The sequence below is a fragment of the Dermochelys coriacea genome, chromosome 8 (assembly GCF_009764565.3).
Source record: "Dermochelys coriacea isolate rDerCor1 chromosome 8, rDerCor1.pri.v4, whole genome shotgun sequence".
Lineage (NCBI taxonomy): Eukaryota > Metazoa > Chordata > Testudines > Dermochelyidae > Dermochelys > Dermochelys coriacea.
Genome location: NC_050075.1, coordinates 46,300,983 through 46,318,340, shown reverse-complemented (window position 1 = coordinate 46,318,340; position 17,358 = coordinate 46,300,983). Strand labels below are relative to the sequence as shown.

Genomic DNA, 17,358 nt, shown 5'->3' with positions numbered 1-17,358 from the left:
GCTAATGTGACAGCTGCCTTTCAACTAAGCAAATTCCTCCAATTAGCCCAGGCCAAAGTCAAGCCAGCTTCTGAAGTGTATAAAGGGGAGGGTGCTCAGGTAGGCTAACAGAGCTGTTTGTTCTTTTGCAAGGAAAAAATAGCTGGTAAAAACTAAATTTTCTGGTGGGTTTTAACATTCTTTTAGTTTTTGGTTTTTTTTTTTAAATTTTTTCTCGTGTGTATTATAGCAAAGGATCGTGACATGCAGGAGAAACAGGAGAAAGAATTTTGTCTAGTTAACCAGGTAGGTGCAGTAAATTTTATAGCTCTTACCATGTACTTCCTTTATATAAGGAACAGAAGATTTAATAATTTAAAAGAAGATGAAATCAAGGACTCCTGAGTCTTCAGACTATGATAAAGTGGTCTATATTTTGCCTTTTAGTCATCAACTTTGTGATAGTAAGGTAAGACAGGAATTTTTGTTTTGGGAGAGTGAATTTTTATTTCACTAAGATTATCTTCCTGAGGGAACTTCTCTGTAATCTTCTTGTGATAAGATGCATTTTAGATCATGCAGAAAGCACATGAACTGCTTGCCAAGAGATTTCAGCTAATCCCTAGCACTGAAAAAAACCTTTTGTGCTCTCCCGTATGCTAGTAGAATTCTCATTGATGCCGTGCCAGCTCATATTGCCCTGTTTATACCCAATGGTCTGTTATTTATTGTCTCTTCTCAACTGTAATACACCAGAAGATTTATTAAACAAAAACATATGTACTGGCTAATGTCAATAGACACCTTGAGGGAAAGCAAATCATGAAGTTAAGCCAAGAAAAAGACTTGATTCTACTTTCTCTTACCCTGGAGTAACTCTGGCTGGTGTAAATGAGTGGAATCGAGTCTCTCTGTATTATGTGGGTTCTGAATACATTCTTCACCACATTGTGATGTCGCTTCCTTGTCCCCAGGAGCTATAACAATACACTAGGAGACAAAGTTCATGGTCCAGAAAATTAGCATTCGCTCCTCTGGTAGAGGAGGCCCTAGAAATGCTAGCGATGAGTAGAAAGTTGACTTTAAGCCAATCAGGATGCAGATATTTGCATATGTGCTCTAATTGGCTCACACCATTTCATGCTCCATTATTGACCTATGAGGCAGTCAGCAATAGAAACACAGCTGTTGGCCTGCTGTGAGCTCAACCAAGTTTTACTTCTGTACCAATGTTGTTCATGGAAGCCCTGCTCCCCAAGTGACTTAGTTGGAGAGCCTGGTAAATGAGCACAGCCAGCAGCCGCAAGAAGCCTCCACATGCATGAAATGAGGCTCTGCTGTGGTCTGCTGCTGTGCTGGTCTCTCTGTATAATGGGGGAATGAGCCCTAGTGGAGGTGTATGCTGGTAATAAGGAATGGGCCCAAGTCCTGCCATTCAGACAGGCATCCAGATGTTCCCAATGTGTGTGGCCTTCTAGAGGTCTGGGGCGTGGCTTCAGGCCCATTGCCATGAGTTGCCTTCCTATTCCACAGTCTCTTAAAGTGACAGGCCTTCTCTCCCACTTCACAGCACACAAGGCCAGCAGGGACCATTGGGTGATCTATTCTGGCCTTTTGTTGGGTCCTTAGATTTCCCACAGTTCCCCCAATATTGAGCTATGAACTTGTATGGCTGCAGCATCTCCTCCAGAAAGGCAGCCAGAGTACCAGAAGTGGAGACTTTGCCCCTTCCCTTCGGAGTTTGTTCCAATGGTAGTTAACCCTCCTTTGAATGAGCTCTTCCATCTATCACTGCATTTAGCTGATCAAAATGATGGTTAAGAGGTGACCTCATTACAGTGCCTAAGTTCCTTCCTTGGGAGAAAATGCCAGGGATGACTGAGCTCTTTAATCTAGTCAAGAAAGGCAGAACAAGACGCAGTGGCTGGCAGCTGGAGCCAGACTCTTCCCATTTGGAAATAGGGGCACAGGTCTAACCATGTTTTCTTCAGCCCTTGACTCATTTTTGTGGCTCTTTTTGGCACCCTCGCCAACACTTCCACGTCCTCTTTAAAATGTGGCCCCACAACTGGAGACAATATTCTGGGTCTGCTCTCACCAATGCCATGTGCACAGAGGTCAAATCACCTCCTTGCTCTCCTCATGTAAAATAATAAGGTTATCTATGAAGCTGAGGCTGTCTAATGGATCCCCCTTTATGTTAAGCTCTCACAAGTGCCAGATATAAAGGGGGATGTAGGAACTGGGGCCTAAAAGGAAAGGTAGTTGAGTAGGTAGGGCTCAAGGCTGGGAATGGGGAGACCTGGGTTCAATCTCTTGCTCTGCCACTGACTTCCTGTGCAGTGTTGGGCAAGTCACTTAGGCTCAGATCCACAAAGGTATTTGGGTGCCTCTGCAGTCCACAAAACCCCACTTGGCTGCTGCCAAACCCTGCAGGGCCTGAACTCACTTGGTACCTAAATTGTCGGGGGGGGGAGGGAGAAGTTCCCTTGATGCCTGTGCTGCTGCCTCTCTATGGGATGCCTAGAGCGCTAGTACCAGGCACAGACTGAGAGACGGGAGGTGTTCCTCTGCCTCTCTCACCTGTGGGGCCTGATCTGGTAGGTGTGCTCAGAGGCCACCTAACCCATCAGGTCCTGGCCAGAATCTGGTTAGAGGAGGAGCCCAACTTTTAGCTCAGGGGTTAGAGCACTCACCTGGAACATGGAATACCCAGGTTCAGTTCCCCCATCTCTGCCTGAGAGACGGACAGAGAGACACTCTGCAGGACCAGCTGGACTTGGCCCCTGGGGGAGATGGAAGGACAAGCACAGTGCATGACCCTGGAAGATGCTAGCGAGAGCTTCTGAGGCTGGATAAAGAGAGTTGGCCTGTAAGCAAAGAAGTTCTCCCCTGGTTTTGGTCCCTTCTGCATTTAGAGAAGCAGGACTTTCTACATTCCTTGTAAATAAACAAGATAGTGTCCAAGAAAATGCCAGACTCTGTCAATTTCTGTTTGCCTCTGAAATGCCCTTGGAGGGGCGGGGGGGAGGGGGCGGCTGAACTTTGACTAGCTGCTGGGTTGAAAAGGGGGAACAAGACTAAAAGCAAAGCAAAATCTTACATCAAACTTAACTGAACCTTGGGAGGCTTGGGATAACTCAGGGCCAATGAGCTGGGAAGCATGTGGTGGTTAGTTTCCAGTGGCTGGAGCAGGAGAACACAAGGAAAAAAGTTTTTTAATTTGTCATTATTCCTCATAGTAATTCCAGGTATTTGTGTGGAGTTTCTTCATGGCTAAAAAATTTTCAACCTGTGGCATTTCACAGCTGGCCTGGCATAGCAGGAGGTGTTGGAGTTCAGGCTGAAGGAGTCTTGGTAGATGGCATACCCTAGACTGATCCAGAGGACACCTGGATAGGTTTTCACCAGGTCCCCCTACATGAGTGCTGATATTTGCTCATTGCTTAACGTGAGCTATTGCCAGGCCTGGTGACCAACTCGCCTCTCTTGCCCGGACAGGAGTACCTGGCTGATGAACCATTTCGAGACATTCCAAATCTACAGGCAAAGCTTGATCAGCTGAAGGGTGAGTCTGTCCCAGGGAGAATGGAGCTGAGAAGCAAATGGTTTAATGCCCTAAAAATGCAGCTGAGTGTTTGGGCTTGGGGGAGGGAAGAACGTTGCTAAAGCAGCAGGAGGTATAATGATTGGTGCAAAATGCTCTTCTAATCCCACTCCCCTCCCTCCAGGAACTAGTCAATACATACAGAGCCTGTGTTGAGACTGGCCACCAATGCCATACCCTGCTCGGTGGGAAACTGGTGACTTGAGGTTGAACAAGCCAAATGCAGACCATGATTTTATCCCCTGGTTAAAATAACTTCACTGAGTTGGCATGTTCTGGTGATGTGGGGGCATCGCAGCCTTTGGGCCAGTTCCTCATCTGCTGTGAACTGGCACCGTTCTGCTGATTGCTGGCTTATCCCAGCTCAGGATCTGGCTCTTGGTATCAAAGAGGCTCAGATGAAACTATCAAACACTTGAGAGCAAAGCCAGCTAATCTGAGGGAATGCTCCTGAAGAGCTAAGTTTTGAATTGATACATGACCTACAGATGCTGCTGGGTTAAATCTAGCCTTTAAAAATGAAAATGGTGTATGTGAAGCCAGGCTTCTCCTTTCTCCTCTTCTTTCAGTGGCAAGAGAGGTGGGGTACAAAAAACCATTTGTTGGGGTCAAAAATAAATCCCTCGAGAAACTTTGAACTAAGTGACTCTAGCCAAGGGAAAACAGCTCCCATTCTTTGGCCAGGCCCCTGTAGAGCGTGGGGGGCAATGGCGCTGCAGGTGACGAGGCAGTCACCATGGACATGCGTGCAGAATGGCTACTGTTGTAAATCAATGAGTTGATGCTGCACTCAGTCTTGGTAGGCAGGATGATGACTCTCTCTCTCTCTCTCTCTCTCTCTCTCTCATAGGCATGTTTATGGGATATGATGCCACAAGCACAGGAGAAATTGGTAAATTGTTGCTTAACTCTTTGCTCGTGACTGCTGCTTCCCTCCTCCTCTGCCAGAGCAGATCTGAAGGCCCATCTGCTGCACCCCCAACCTATTGGGGTTTGATGTGTCTGTCTTGGTGGAATCTGAGAATAGTGAACATCCCCATATTTCACAGGGGTGGGGGCCCTAGGCAGCTCATTGCACCTTCACAAGAAGATCCCTCTTCCCCTCCCCACCCCCCATACTTCCTGTGTGGAAGCAAAATATGCCAATGGTGGTTACTTGTGCCCATGGGCACCTTGAGTCTACCCCACTGCTTGCCTCAGTCTTCCCCCTCCCCCGGAACTAGATCTCCCTTGGTGCCAGAAAATCAGGTCTCTGGTGCTTAGGGCTTAGCACTCATGCTGATGGAAGCTCACGAAAGCTTATGCTCAAATAAATTTGTTAATCTCTAAGGTGCCACAAGTACCCTTTTTCTTTTTGAGTGGTGAGGCTGGCAGCTAACATCCTAGGGGCACAAATGTGGGTCCCCCAGCTCTCCTGTGTTGGTGGGTCCCTTAATGCTTCTTAACAAGGGAGAAAAATGCCTGGTGCCCTGAGATGGGAAGAACTTTGAAGCCATGCTCAGGAGCTTGCTGGGTGGCTTCCTTGACTAGCTGATGCAAGACTTATTGGTAATGAGTCATTTCCCACCTACTTTCTAGAGGCACTTTTGAGGGGGTGGCTGTGGACTGCCTTTGTCTCCACACATGAGGTTGGTATGCCTCTCTGAGATGTAGCCAGTCCCAAAGTCTCTGCTACAGCTACACACTTATACAACTTCCTGTTGGTGAATCTGAAATTCTCCACACACACCCCTCCCCCCCCCCACTGCCCATGGTGCTTTTGCATTTCAGTAGACTAATCCTGGATGACTAAGAACATGGCCTCTCCTGGATGACTGAGAGCATGGCCTCTCTACATGCATGAAGTACATATACAGTCCCATTCTTTCCCACAAAAACCATAGTGAACTTGAAGGATGTGTTAGAACCAGAGAGGGAGATCATGCCACCTTCAAAGGTCTAGCCTTAACCTGTGAGTGAAAAGTGGGGAGTAGATACCTCAGAGTTCAAGTTGCACTCTATTTGCTTAAAGCCTTTAGGGGACTACCCAAAATGGAAGACTATATCAGATTGTTTTGACTCCTTAGACTAAGGAATCCAATAACACTAAAGCTACTCTGTAGTGATCTCTCCTTCATTGTAAAGCACCCACCTAAAACCGCCCCTGCGGTTTCTTCTGGGCTTATGCTCAATGTAGATGCTGCTTAAAACTCTTCAGGCCCACATCTGAGTGATGCAGAACCAGTTTTGGAGCACAATGGGAAGGGAGATGTGGTAAATGGCCAAATAGGTCTCTTCCATCTCTAACCCCTATGATCATGTGATACAGACCATATCTGAGTCTGGTGTTGTTTCAGACTATCCAACAATGAGCATGATACTGCAGGAGTTTGGGGTTTTCCAAAGCTCCTTGGAGCTCAAAGTGCTGGTCCAGGAAATCACAGGGAACACAGGCAGCACCATCCCTTACAAGGACTTCGCTATGGTTATGCTGGGCCGCAGATCCACCATGTGCCAACGGTATGTATGAGAACATACCTGCATCTCCAGGCTTGGGCCAGAGGAAGGAGCTGAATGTGCTATTGGTCTAAAGGATTTGATTTGTCTTTGGTTATTCCCTGGGTGACACTTGTCTTCCAACAAAGGGCAAGAGGAGCTATTGGGAGATCTGCAGCTACTTCTAACCTACCTGTCGCTGCAGGATCTTGGCACTATCATGGTACAGCTGTTGTAGAGAGGGTGGAAGAGTTGACATTGTGAAAAACTTGCACTTCTGTCCATTTGGTGATGCCTGGGTAACTAACCAGCTAAAGGAACAGGCCCAAGAAGTTGGGGGGCCCAACTCTGATAGGCAAACTTTAGTATGTCTGTGCTACCAAGGCAAAATAATTTATCCTGACTAGGGAATCTGATCTCCCTCCTAGGCTGACCAGACAGCAAGTGTGAAAAATCGGGACAGGTATGAGGAGTAATAGGAGCCTATATAAGAAAAAGCCCCAAATATCAGGACTGTCCCTATAAAATCGGGACATCTGGTCACCCTACTCCCTCCTCTGTTTGAGGTCAATAGTTAGCCACATTTACCAGTGGGCTGGAGGACTAAAGATTGCAGGCTACATTCTTCCCATACAACTCCACTGAAGTCAGCAGGGCAGTTTGCAGGAGTCAGAAGGACAAAACCTGGGCCACAGCCTGTCTTGGTGTCTGAACTCCAGTGGGAATGGCACTTGGTGGCATGTCTGAGGGCAGCACTGTGGCTCCTTGGCCGTTTGAACAGGGCCAGACGCTGGTCTCCATTGAATTTGAATGATGTAGAACAGCCCAACACTATGGAATGATAGCTGAAAATCAGACTCTGCCTGGCTCTAGTCACTTGGTCCCAAACGTGCGGTTCCAGGGGTGGAGGCATCGGGGGTATTCTCAGCTTCACGCTATACAGTGATGTGTCTCCATGAGACTCTTCACCACTCACTTGAGGCATGACCATTCCCCTGCTGTCTTTGCAGCCCATGTTTTGGCCCCAGCCCACTGGTGCAGTCTAGCTGGAGGTGACACCAACCACTCCAACTTAACTGGCCTGCCTGAGTGGAAAGATCAAGGGTGGAGGGAGAGAATGGGGAGACTGTCTAGCTGGTCATCCAAAGACCTTCGCAGGTAAAGCAAACCTCCCTCTTTGTGAGGAGTCTTAGGCAGAAAGGTGGGCTTTGGCAGGAACTAATTGTTCATAAGGGGTATTGAAGGCAGTGCTCTGCTGGGTCACTGCCCTTCTGTGCCTCAGTTTCCCCAGCTGTAACCTGGGGATAAAGATAAGAGCTAGGATGTGTCAGTGGTGGTTCCCCCTGGCTGTTGCCATGAGTCCTGCTGTTCACTCTGTCTGCTGCCAGGATCATGCTCTACAATGGGAAAGGAGGAGAAGTGGTGAAGAGGCCCAGCCTGATGGATGCTGGCCCCTACGTAACCTACTTGGAATGCACTCTTGCCGGAGTCCCCTCTCCTCTTGCCACTCTCCCACCGCCACCTCCCCCATCTCCAGCTGATGGCTGCCCTGAGACCTAGCCAGCTGCCCGAGGAATGTGGAGACTGACTCACTTCGCAGGCTGGAGAGCTTGCTGAGAAGGCAAATCAAATGTACTGTGGTAGAGAGCTTCCAGCTCGGACCTTCCCCAATAAAGAGCTGCCTAGCAACAGTGCACTGTAGCATGTCTGAGCTGCTGCAACAGGAGAGCAGAACTGCTGATTGTTGGCATTATAGCAGCGCCTAAAGGCCCTGTTGCGTTCCTACAGCACCTTCCGCAAGACAGTCTCTGTCCCAAACAGCCTACCATCTAGACATAATCAGACAGGTGGCAAGAGAAACAGCCAGAGGGAGGTGCGGTTATGCATCCCAGCTCTCAGCAGGTCAGTGGTAGAGCCTGGTATAAACCTAGGCTCTTCCAGGTCAGCACCTAGAATCGTATTTGTCCATTGTTCTTACTCGGGTTGTTCAAGAACATAACATCCATACTGGGTCAGTCAGACCAAAGCTCCATCTAACCCAGTATCCTGTCTTCCAATAGTGCCCCAGAGGGAATGAACAGAACAGGGAATCATCAAGTGATCCATTCCCTGTCGCCCATTCCCAACTACTGGCAAACGGAGGCTATGGCCACCATCCTTGCCCATCCTGGCTAGTAGACATTGATGGACCGATCCTCCTTGAATTTATCTAGTTCTTTTTTGAACCCTGTTATAGTCTTGGCCTTCACAATATCCTCTGGCAAAGAGTGCCACAGGTTGACTGTGCATTGTGTGCAAAAATACTTCCTTTTGTTTCTTTTAAATCTGCTGCCTATTAATGTCATTTGGTGACCCCTAGTTCTTGTGTTTAAGGAAGTGTTGTTTACTACTTTCTCTACACCAGTCATGATTTTATAGACCTCTATCATATCCCCCTATAGTTCTCTTTTCCAAGCTGAAATGTTCCAGTCTTATTAATCTCTCCTCATGTGGAAGCCATTCCATACCCCTAATAATTTTTGTTGTAATAATAATAATAATAAGCTTTTCCGTAATTTTTCCAATTCCAGTGTATCTTTTTTTTATTTAAGATGGGGGCAACCACATCTGCACATAAATGTAGGCGTACCATGGATTTATCTATTCCCTTTCCTAATGATTCCCAACATAGTTAGCTTTTCTGATGGCCACTGCAAATTGAATGGATGTTTTTCAGAGAGCTATCCCCAATGACTCCAAGATCTTTCTTGAGAGTTAACAACTAATTTAGACCCCATTGTTTTATATGTATAGTTGGGATTATGTTTTCCAATGTGCATTACTTTCCATTTATCAACATTGAATTTCATCTGCAGTTTTGTTGCCCAGCCACCCAGTTTTGTGAGGTCCCTTTGTAACTCTTCAGTCTGCTTTGGACTTAACTAGCTTGAGTAGTTTTGTATCTGCAAATTTTGCCACCTCACTGTTTACCCCCTTTTCCAGATCACTTATGAATATGGAAACAGGACTGGTCCCAGTACAGACCTCCTGGAGGACACCCCTGTTTACAGCTCTCCATTCTGAAACCTGAACATTTATTCCTACCCTTTGTTCCCTATCTTTAACAAGTTACAGATCCATGAGAGGACCTTCCCTCTTATCCCATAACAGCTTACTTGGCTTAAGAGCCTTTAATGAGTGACCTTGTCAAAGGCTTTCTGAAAATCTAAGAACTCTATATCCATTGGATCACCCTTGTCCACACGCTTGTTGACCCCCCGCCCACCAAAAGAATTCTAGTAGATTGGTGAGGCATGATTTCCCTTTACAAAAAACATGTTGACTCTTCCCTAACAAACCATGTTCATCTATGTGTCAGACAGTTCTCTTCTTTACTATAGTTTCAACCAATTTGCCTCGTACTGAAGTTAGGCTTACTGGCCTGTAATTGCTGGGATCACCTCTGGAGCCTTTTTTAGAAATTGCCCTCACATTAGCTAGCTGCCAGTCATCTGATACAGACAGAAGTGAAAGTAAACTGGTACGGTCCGGTACTGCATACCAGCAAGAGTTGGTACACAGCTGACCGTACTGACAGGGGGCAGCTTCCCCAGGCTAGCAAGCACCCTCACACTCTTCTGGGGCTAAGTACCTGAGGAGAGTAGGCAAGGGGGACAACTTATGGCTTCTGTTGAATATTATGAACTTTGTATGTAATTATACCAAACCAATTGTCAAACCCCTCTGTGCCTTCCCCTTAGCTCTGTAGCCTCCAGAGTGAGCTAAAACCCCCAGGAGGTATCGGGAGAAATTCTTGCAGCCATGATGCAGGGTCGTTAAACTTCGATGGTCTTCTATTCAAATGAAAGCCCCCTTGGGCAAAAAGCTGGCCAGATGGAGAGAACAGATTCTGCTAGGTGGGCTAGTAACCAAATAATCATGGGCTGGGAGACTCCAACTGCCTGATGAGGCTGAGCAAGGAATCTCATGATAGGGGATAAGAACTTTATAAAAGGATGTGTGTCTCTGTCTCTGTCAATGTCTGTCTCTCTCTCCCTCTCCCCCTCTGCTGCAGCAGCTCCCCCCAGCTTGAGCAGGTGAGGTGGTGAAATGGCTGGAGAGAGAGAATCTGACTTCCTTCTCCCTCCCTCCCAGTCTCCCAAGGGAAGCGGGGGAGCTAGAATGCAGGGCAGGGAATTCAGGTGTGGGTTGGTTTCTAGATGGTCTGTGCTCTCTCTGAGTAAAGTGTGCATTTGGGTGAGAGGTCCTGAGGCCAAGCCTGCCTCTATTTGCTTCCGCTACAGGGTGTCCCTGAAGGGGTAAACAGTAAAGCCGAGTCAGATGGAGCTCGGCCAAATTGTGTGCTTATGTTACTGGGGTGTCTTGGGGGGGGGGAAGCATAGGTCCTGGGGGCCTAAGGCAGCTGGGCCACAGGGTCTCTCTTCCATGAAGGGGTGTCAGAAAGGCCAAAGAAGAGGCCATGCTGAAGCCTACTCAGACCAAGGGAAGCTTAAAACTACACACAGGGCAGACAAGTTCTCCCACAATTCCCCAGGACAAATAGCAGCCCACTTAATGCAGCACAAAGACTCATGGGATGTGCCCCACATGCCCTAGCGCCATGCCCAGGGGAATGTAGCTGCACTGAGAATCGGTAACTGGGTATGGCTTTGCAGTGGGGTTGCTCGGGGCTGGGCTGGGCTAAGCCAGATGCCCTTCTCCTGGGTGCCAATCACCCTGCCTAATGCTGCAGTGAAGCTATGCCCATAGATGCAAAACAAGATTCTGTCAGTCCTGCTCTCAGCCAGAGGCTGTCCAGAAATGCTGGGTTTAGCTCCCATGCTCAGAGGCGGTTTGCTCCCGGGTGATGTAGAGAGAGGTGTGTTAACATGCAACTTTCCAAGATTTAATGCTGATTTAGACCTTTTTAGTTGCTTTTTATGCTGAAAGGGCTGATGCAAATTATTTCTTTCCATCCCCTCAAGATAATCAAATACAGATGATCTGAGGCACCATCAGTTAGGGGTTACAGCTAACATATATTCTACTGACTGTAAAAGATAATCAATTAGATATTTTTTGAACCAGCTAATGTTGGTTTCCCAGCTTTTCTGTAATCGGTCAGCTCTCTACTAATGGCTGCAAGTCTTTCCATTTCTCTGCCTCCTCTTATTCTACAGTGGCATTTGTTTTTGTAGTCATGGTGATTTTTGTTCAGTAGATGAAATCCTGGCTCCATTGAAGTCAATGGCAAAGTTCCCCTTGGCTTTAGTAATAGTAATACCTAGCTCTTATCTACTGACCTTAATAAAGGAAGTATCATCATCCCCATTTTCCAGATGGGGAAACTGAGGCACAGAGCAGGGACGTGACCCAGCAAAGTCACCCAGCAAGCCTGTGGAAGAGCTTAAATTAGAAACCAAGCCCCTTATTTTAGTGCATCAATGGCAACTGAGCTCCTGAAAATTGAGCTCTGTTTGCTGGGACTGAACTCTCCTGGAAAGGTGGCCTATAGTTTCCTGTAGCCTGGAATTCCCTCCAGCATGTTGCAGTGAAATGAAAAATCTGCCAACAAGAAGCTGCAACTGTGGATTGTTGTGCAGGAGAGGGTTTATTATTGATTATTATCACAGACAACTTCCACATAATCATCAGCACATCAGACCTTTGCTTTCATCCAGGAGGCTTCAATGCAACCTGCATGGATTAGGCTTTTAAAACAAACAGAAAAACCAAGCCAGCTACAGGATTTATACGCTAAATGTGTGTGTTCTTAAAAACAGCTGTATGCTTAGCCATGCCTGATCTAATGCCATGCCTATCCCAAAGAGTGTCTAAGTTACAGTGTAATCAGCGGAGTTGTCTGGACTGAAAGCTAGAAACAGCAAGAACAGTTAGATGATGCTTCTCATTCTGAGTTAATAACCATAGTCTGGGATAAATAGAGATCTGTTCTATTGCTCACTGGAGTCAATGGGGGACTTTCCATTGACTTCAGTGGATTTGAGATCATGCCCTAAATTCTAGGATCCCGTTGTTCATGAACAACAACCCTCCTTACATTTATTTTGCTAAAATGTCTAATGACTTAACAGAATTGTGTTAAACAAGTCTTGCTTCATTTTTGTCTTTAATGGAAGGGGAGCTGAAATGGCCATGTTTTTTGTGGATGGGGGCTAGTTTGGCTGGAGCCCCGCATGCTCAATGGCTATTGTGTAACTGTGTGAGACGTTGAACAGACTCGGAGCCCCTAGAGTGGAACAGTCTTATGCTTAAGTGAGGTGTGGATCGTTGGACCTCACCTCTCTGCAGCTTGGGCCCATCTTTGACTCCTGCTTTAGCTACTGGTCAATTGCCACTGCAGAGAGGCTACTTTATGATGCAGAGATACCAAGCTGGGTAAGTTCAGGTCTTCTCCCACGTTCTCTGGCTCATGATAATCTGTAGTGGTGGCTGGTTGGCTCCCAAGGGAAGTGTGGTCCCGATGAAGCGTGCACTGCGCTTAGGAGGAGAGAGGCTGGCAATGAAAGGGTTTATACACAGCAGCTGAAAGCTCTCTTACAGGGTGCCCACTACCCAGGATTTCTAGTAATTTTTAACTCCTGCAGCACTTTTCTGACACACCCCTGCCTCTGCCAACTCAGCCCACTAAGGACCCAATCTGAAGCCCAGTGAAGTCAGTTGGAGTCTTTTCATTGGCTTATTTGGGTGTTGGAGCTAAGTCTTTAGGCCTTGATGTTCTCCTACTGAATCTGGGCATGATACAACTTTGCAGAATCTCCTCCTGTCAATGCTGCCTTGGCTAATGCCCGGTGTTGACTGCTCAGCACATTCCCCTTGTCTCAGCTGATGCTGGGCATGAATATGGTTTGCTGATGGTCACTGGGTTTTTATTAGCCATTCTGTGAAGATGGTACCCAGCCACCTCCCTCCCCTAAAATATTATTTGCCTCTTGCTGTGAACAGTTTGGTCTGCTTGGCTGGAATCTTGGTGTGTTTTAGCCAAGGGTGCAGGCAAGTTTAGTCATTTTTAGATCTATCCCTGTGCAGTTGGCCCACACATTCCAGATGTTGCATAACCAGAAACAACTTGTTCCTTTTTTCTATATTGTCCAAATTAATCCCGTGTGTAATTCAGAGAGAGCAAGGGGAGCGAGGCCAGGGCTGTAAACGCCTATTGCACATATGTTCCTAAGTGGCACAAGGTTATTCCCACTCTATCATTATTTAAGCCCCACCAGTGCTCTCAGAATAGGAACCTCTGATCTAGGGCCAGGCCTGGAGTCTTTTCCCAGATCAGTGAGCACTCTGCCTAAGGGGCTCAGGGCTGAATCCAAGGAAAGCTCAAGAAGAATAGGAAGAGTGAGTGTATGAGATTGACAGCTGGCTAGACTTACCCCTAGCCCACGAGCAGCTAGTTAGCAATGAGCGTGTTGTGTCCTCCTCCCACCCTGAGGCTCCTCATATCATGGAGAGTCTGATGTCATAGGTGACCATGTTGAAATTGTCCCAAGCGAAGAGCTTTCTCTGTGGGGTTGTAGTCCACTATGCTGCTGTACTCATAGCGGTTCTCGAAGCGGATGCTCAGCAGCTCACTGGTGCTGGAGGCCGTGTGGTAGGAAAAGTTGACCGTGGCATCTGGGGCTGAGTAGCTACTGATGGTTTACAAGGTGCCACAGATCATGAAGGAGTTGGTCACAGCTTGCTTGCGGATGTTGGTTTCCCAGGTCTGCTCAACTTCCAGGGTCTCTGGATCCAATTTGGAGAGGATGATGGTCCCTTTGGCCTTGTCTGTGCTGTATGTCACCCACAGCCCCATCTCATCGACAGCTAGGTCAATGTCTGTGTAACCCCTCCCCTCCCTCCCCCCCCCCCCGGAATAGGGGAATTGGCCATGGTAGCCAGCACTGGGGATGTCCTTTTGGACTGTGATAGTTTCTATCTTCTGGTCGAACTTGGCCACCATTCTGGACTTGCGCTGCTGGAAGTACAGGGAGCCCCTGTATACAATGGCTCCAGTGCTCTCCATGGACCAGGGCAGGATGTGGACCTTGGAGGGATAGCCCTTCATGAATTGATCAGAGTCGTCGTCATATTCAAAGACCTGGTGGGTGTCAGTGCCAATGGCATCAACTATCCAGGTGGTCTTGCGGGTGTAGGGAGGAACAGGCCGTGGGTCCCTCATCCACACACCATACTTGCCAGCAATAGTCTCAGCCCTGCAGAAGGTCACAGGTTCCCCCACCCAGACCAGCTGTCTGCACCCTGCTCAAGGAAGAAAAAAAAAAGGGGGGGGGCGAGGGGGTAGAAAAAGACAGTTATTTTCTGTCTGTCACCAGTGGCAGATTTCCTACCGAAAGGCTAAAATCCATGAAAGCCACACTCACACTGCATTAACCCAGCAATAACTAGCAGAAAAGATCATTTATTGGATTCTAAGTAAGTAAATAATTCCATGAAGCTGATGGAGGAGATACCCCCCCCTCCAATTTACCAAGAGCAGCCTTCCAGCACTCGTCAATACACCAGTATAGCTTAGGCGAGTGGTTCCCAAACTTGTTCCACTGCCTGTGCAGGGAAAGCCCCTGGTGGGCCAGGCCGGTTTGTTTACCTGCCACGTCCACAGGTGCAGCCGATCGCGGCTCCCAGTGGCCGCGGTTCGCTGCTCCAGGCCAATGGGAGCCGCTGGAAGCAGCAGCCAGTATGTCCATTGGCCTGTGCCGCTTCCAGCAGCTCCCATTGGCCTGGAGCAGCGAACTGCAGCCACTGGGAGCCATGATTGGCTGCATCTACGGACGTGGCAGGTAAACAAACCGGCCGGCCTGCCAGGGGCTTTCCCTGCACAAGCAGTGGAACGAGTTTGGGAACCACTGGCCTAAGCTATGCTCCTCTGAGTAGTGCAGGCACACGGAAAAAAGAGGAGAGGACAAGGAGAAAGAAGAGCTGAGGAAAAGGAAGAGAAGAAGCAGGAATGATCACTCTGTGAAGAGAGAAGGAAAGAAAAGAGGTGAATAGTTTGGAAGGGGATTTCACAGCATGGACTTGCTTGCCCTGGTGATATTTAAAGGTTTTCTTAATGTGTTTAAGATGAAAAAAGAGATGAAAAACCAAGAGGGACCTCAGCCCAGGCACTGTGTTTTAATAGACCCACTTGGGTTTCATAGTAACATTTCAGGTAGGACGGGGGAGAATCCGCAATATGAACTCTGATCTGATGCGGCAGCTGTAAAGAGTCTCAACTGCTCAATCCTAGTTTTAGAAATGGCTCCTGATGTCCAGCCAGTGGAAGTCAAAAGCCAAGGGTAGGAATGTCCTGGGGTCCTACTCTATTTCTGAAAGGCAGAGGCTGGGTTGCAGGGCATAGATGGACAACGTATAAAGCACCAGCATGGAGGAAAACAGTTACAGGAAACCAGCCCAGAAAAAGTAGGAGTCTTTGGCCACAATGAACTAAGTCAATGAGAAGCAAGTTCAGAGGGTGCTTTAACAATTCTCCTGCCCACCATCTGCTACCACCCTTCCGTAGTTGGACTTCACCGGGGTGTTCCTTTCAATGGCCAAAGAGGTGGTTTACAAGCAGTAGGAGGCCTTCCCTCTTCCCCTGTCATACTCTGTCTAACAGCACCAAGCACAGGTAGGTGAACTGGGGCTGGGAATGGACCCCAGGCCTCCAGTGTTCCAATGCAGAGCACTTGGCTACAAGCCACCCAACCAGCACCATCCCTTCCATCGCTTTACCTCTGGGATTAAGAAACAGGTCAGTGACCCTCTTCCAGCAATGGTGCTGACATAGCTGTGGACAGTGCCAGACCCATCTTGGTGGAGGTCCATTGTGGTGTCACACCAAAGCTGAAGCCAGGGCTTGTTTCTATTGCGCATGGGCCATAAGGGCATTTTCAGTATCGCCAACCCAGCGGACTCCAAAATCCTGAGTCTGACTCTCCATAATCATGAGATTATGGTTTTAAATAACATTTGTGGCTGCTTCCTCTTTGCCTGTGGGTTTCTGGGCCTTTTGCAGGCTCTCACGTCACCTTTTCAAGGTTTTCTCCACTGCCATGCAATTTACTTGTATTTAGAGTAAAGCTGAGCGGCTCATGCAATCCCATGTCTACAGGAGCTGGGGCTTTTGGGAAAATGCCAAAGTGTGTGAGACATCACAAGAGGTGGAAAAACAGCAGGGATGGACTAATCAAAGAAAAGTGATTCAAGTTCACAGTTTGTTGCTTAACCAGAAGGAAACATGGCATGACACCACTGACAACCTCATTTTAAGAGCAGCCTCCTGATTCTATTAGCTCTTAGAGCTAGGGGGAAATCTCCATATGTTCTGTACTAAGTGTTATGCTTTATTACTTAGAGATGGGCCTGACCCCCAGGTTACGAGTGGCCCTGAACTGCAGAGTGGTGGGCATGCAGACCTGGCTCTGAATTTTGTATTTGGAGTCCTCTCTGGTGTAGTTGTTTGGGAGCTGCCTAAGGAAATAGTCAGTGAGTGCCTGAGAAAGTTGGCCAAAAGAGACTGTTGTTTCCAGAGGATAAGTTCAGCCCTGCTCCCTTCTCTGCCATGGGGCAGATCTGCAGCTAGCCAGATTCCAGCCTGTGCTCATGGTCTGGAGGTGCGCACAGTGAGTCTAGCTGCTGGAGCAAGGGTTTGAACTCCATTCTTGGGTCTGGCACCAGGTGGCAATACCCTTGCCTGGATGGCTTGGAGTTCGGCAAAGGTCAGGACGGACAGGCTGGCCAGGGCAAGGTGGGGAAGTGGGGTGAGAGAAGGAGGCATAGCAAGAAGCACTGAAGAAATAGAACCAAATAAAGGAGCTGAGAGGCAGAGAAGCTGTGATTCCCCAGCAAAGCTCTTCCCCTGGTGCTGGGAGTGAAGGCGGGGGGGGAGAAGAAAAGTATCTGTTGCGATGGTGCTAGAAGGACGAGCTCTATGAACCTGGAAGGAAGGAAAGGCATCAAGGTGATCTTTGTACCGGTGGCCATGTCCCCAGTGGCAGGGTGGCTGGAGGAGGGGTGCTCCTCGAAGACGCTGGAAGCGGGCACCTCCGTCAGCTCAGATTTCAGCTCCTGATAGTCAAAACTCTCCAGATCCCACTTGGAAACTGCAGGGAGGGATGGGAATAGACACGGTGAGGGTGGTGACAGGAAGAGGTTGAGGATCCGGCTTGGCTGAGTGTAGAAGGGTGTGTACACGCTCCTGGGCATGACCGGACATGCCCTTTCAGCTGAGCACACACACAAGCACAGTTGCACACATGATCACGTGCACTCTCTTTCACATGCACTCAGCAATCCACTAGCCCTGCCATTAG

At 48.1% G+C, this 17,358-nt stretch overlaps 2 protein-coding genes across 4 annotated transcripts in view; one reads left to right on the top strand and one right to left on the bottom strand.

The window, feature by feature from the left end:
• The first annotated feature begins 25 nt into the window (after positions 1–25).
• On the top strand, positions 26–7,750 carry LOC119860540 (allograft inflammatory factor 1-like). 3 transcript variants are annotated; one of them, XM_043491227.1, is made up of 6 exons: positions 26–145; positions 230–285; positions 3,481–3,547; positions 4,437–4,478; positions 5,923–6,085; positions 7,072–7,195. In XM_043491227.1, the coding sequence occupies exons 2-6, from the start codon at positions 244–246 to the stop codon at positions 7,115–7,117; spliced, it is 360 nt and encodes a 119-aa protein (XP_043347162.1). In that variant the 5' UTR covers positions 26–145; positions 230–243; the 3' UTR covers positions 7,118–7,195. The 3 variants fall into 3 exon arrangements, with proteins under 3 accessions (XP_043347162.1, XP_043347160.1, XP_043347161.1); XM_043491225.1 differs by lacking the exon at positions 7,072–7,195 and adding an exon at positions 7,450–7,750 and having other exon boundaries at positions 52–145; XM_043491226.1 differs by lacking the exons at positions 26–145; positions 230–285; positions 7,072–7,195 and adding an exon at positions 7,450–7,750 and having other exon boundaries at positions 5,895–6,085.
• Positions 7,751–12,701: 4,951 nt separating this feature from the next.
• Positions 12,702–17,358, bottom strand: part of LOC119860687 (vesicle-associated membrane protein 4) — a 76,759-nt gene continuing 72,102 nt past the window's right edge. The window contains exons 8-9 of the mRNA XM_043520398.1: positions 17,020–17,148; positions 12,702–14,305 (exon numbers count right to left, since the gene is read on the bottom strand). Of these exons, the coding sequence (XP_043376333.1) occupies positions 13,704–14,305; positions 17,020–17,148 (731 nt within the window). The 3' untranslated portion in view covers positions 12,702–13,703. The remainder of the gene's footprint in view (positions 14,306–17,019; positions 17,149–17,358) is intronic.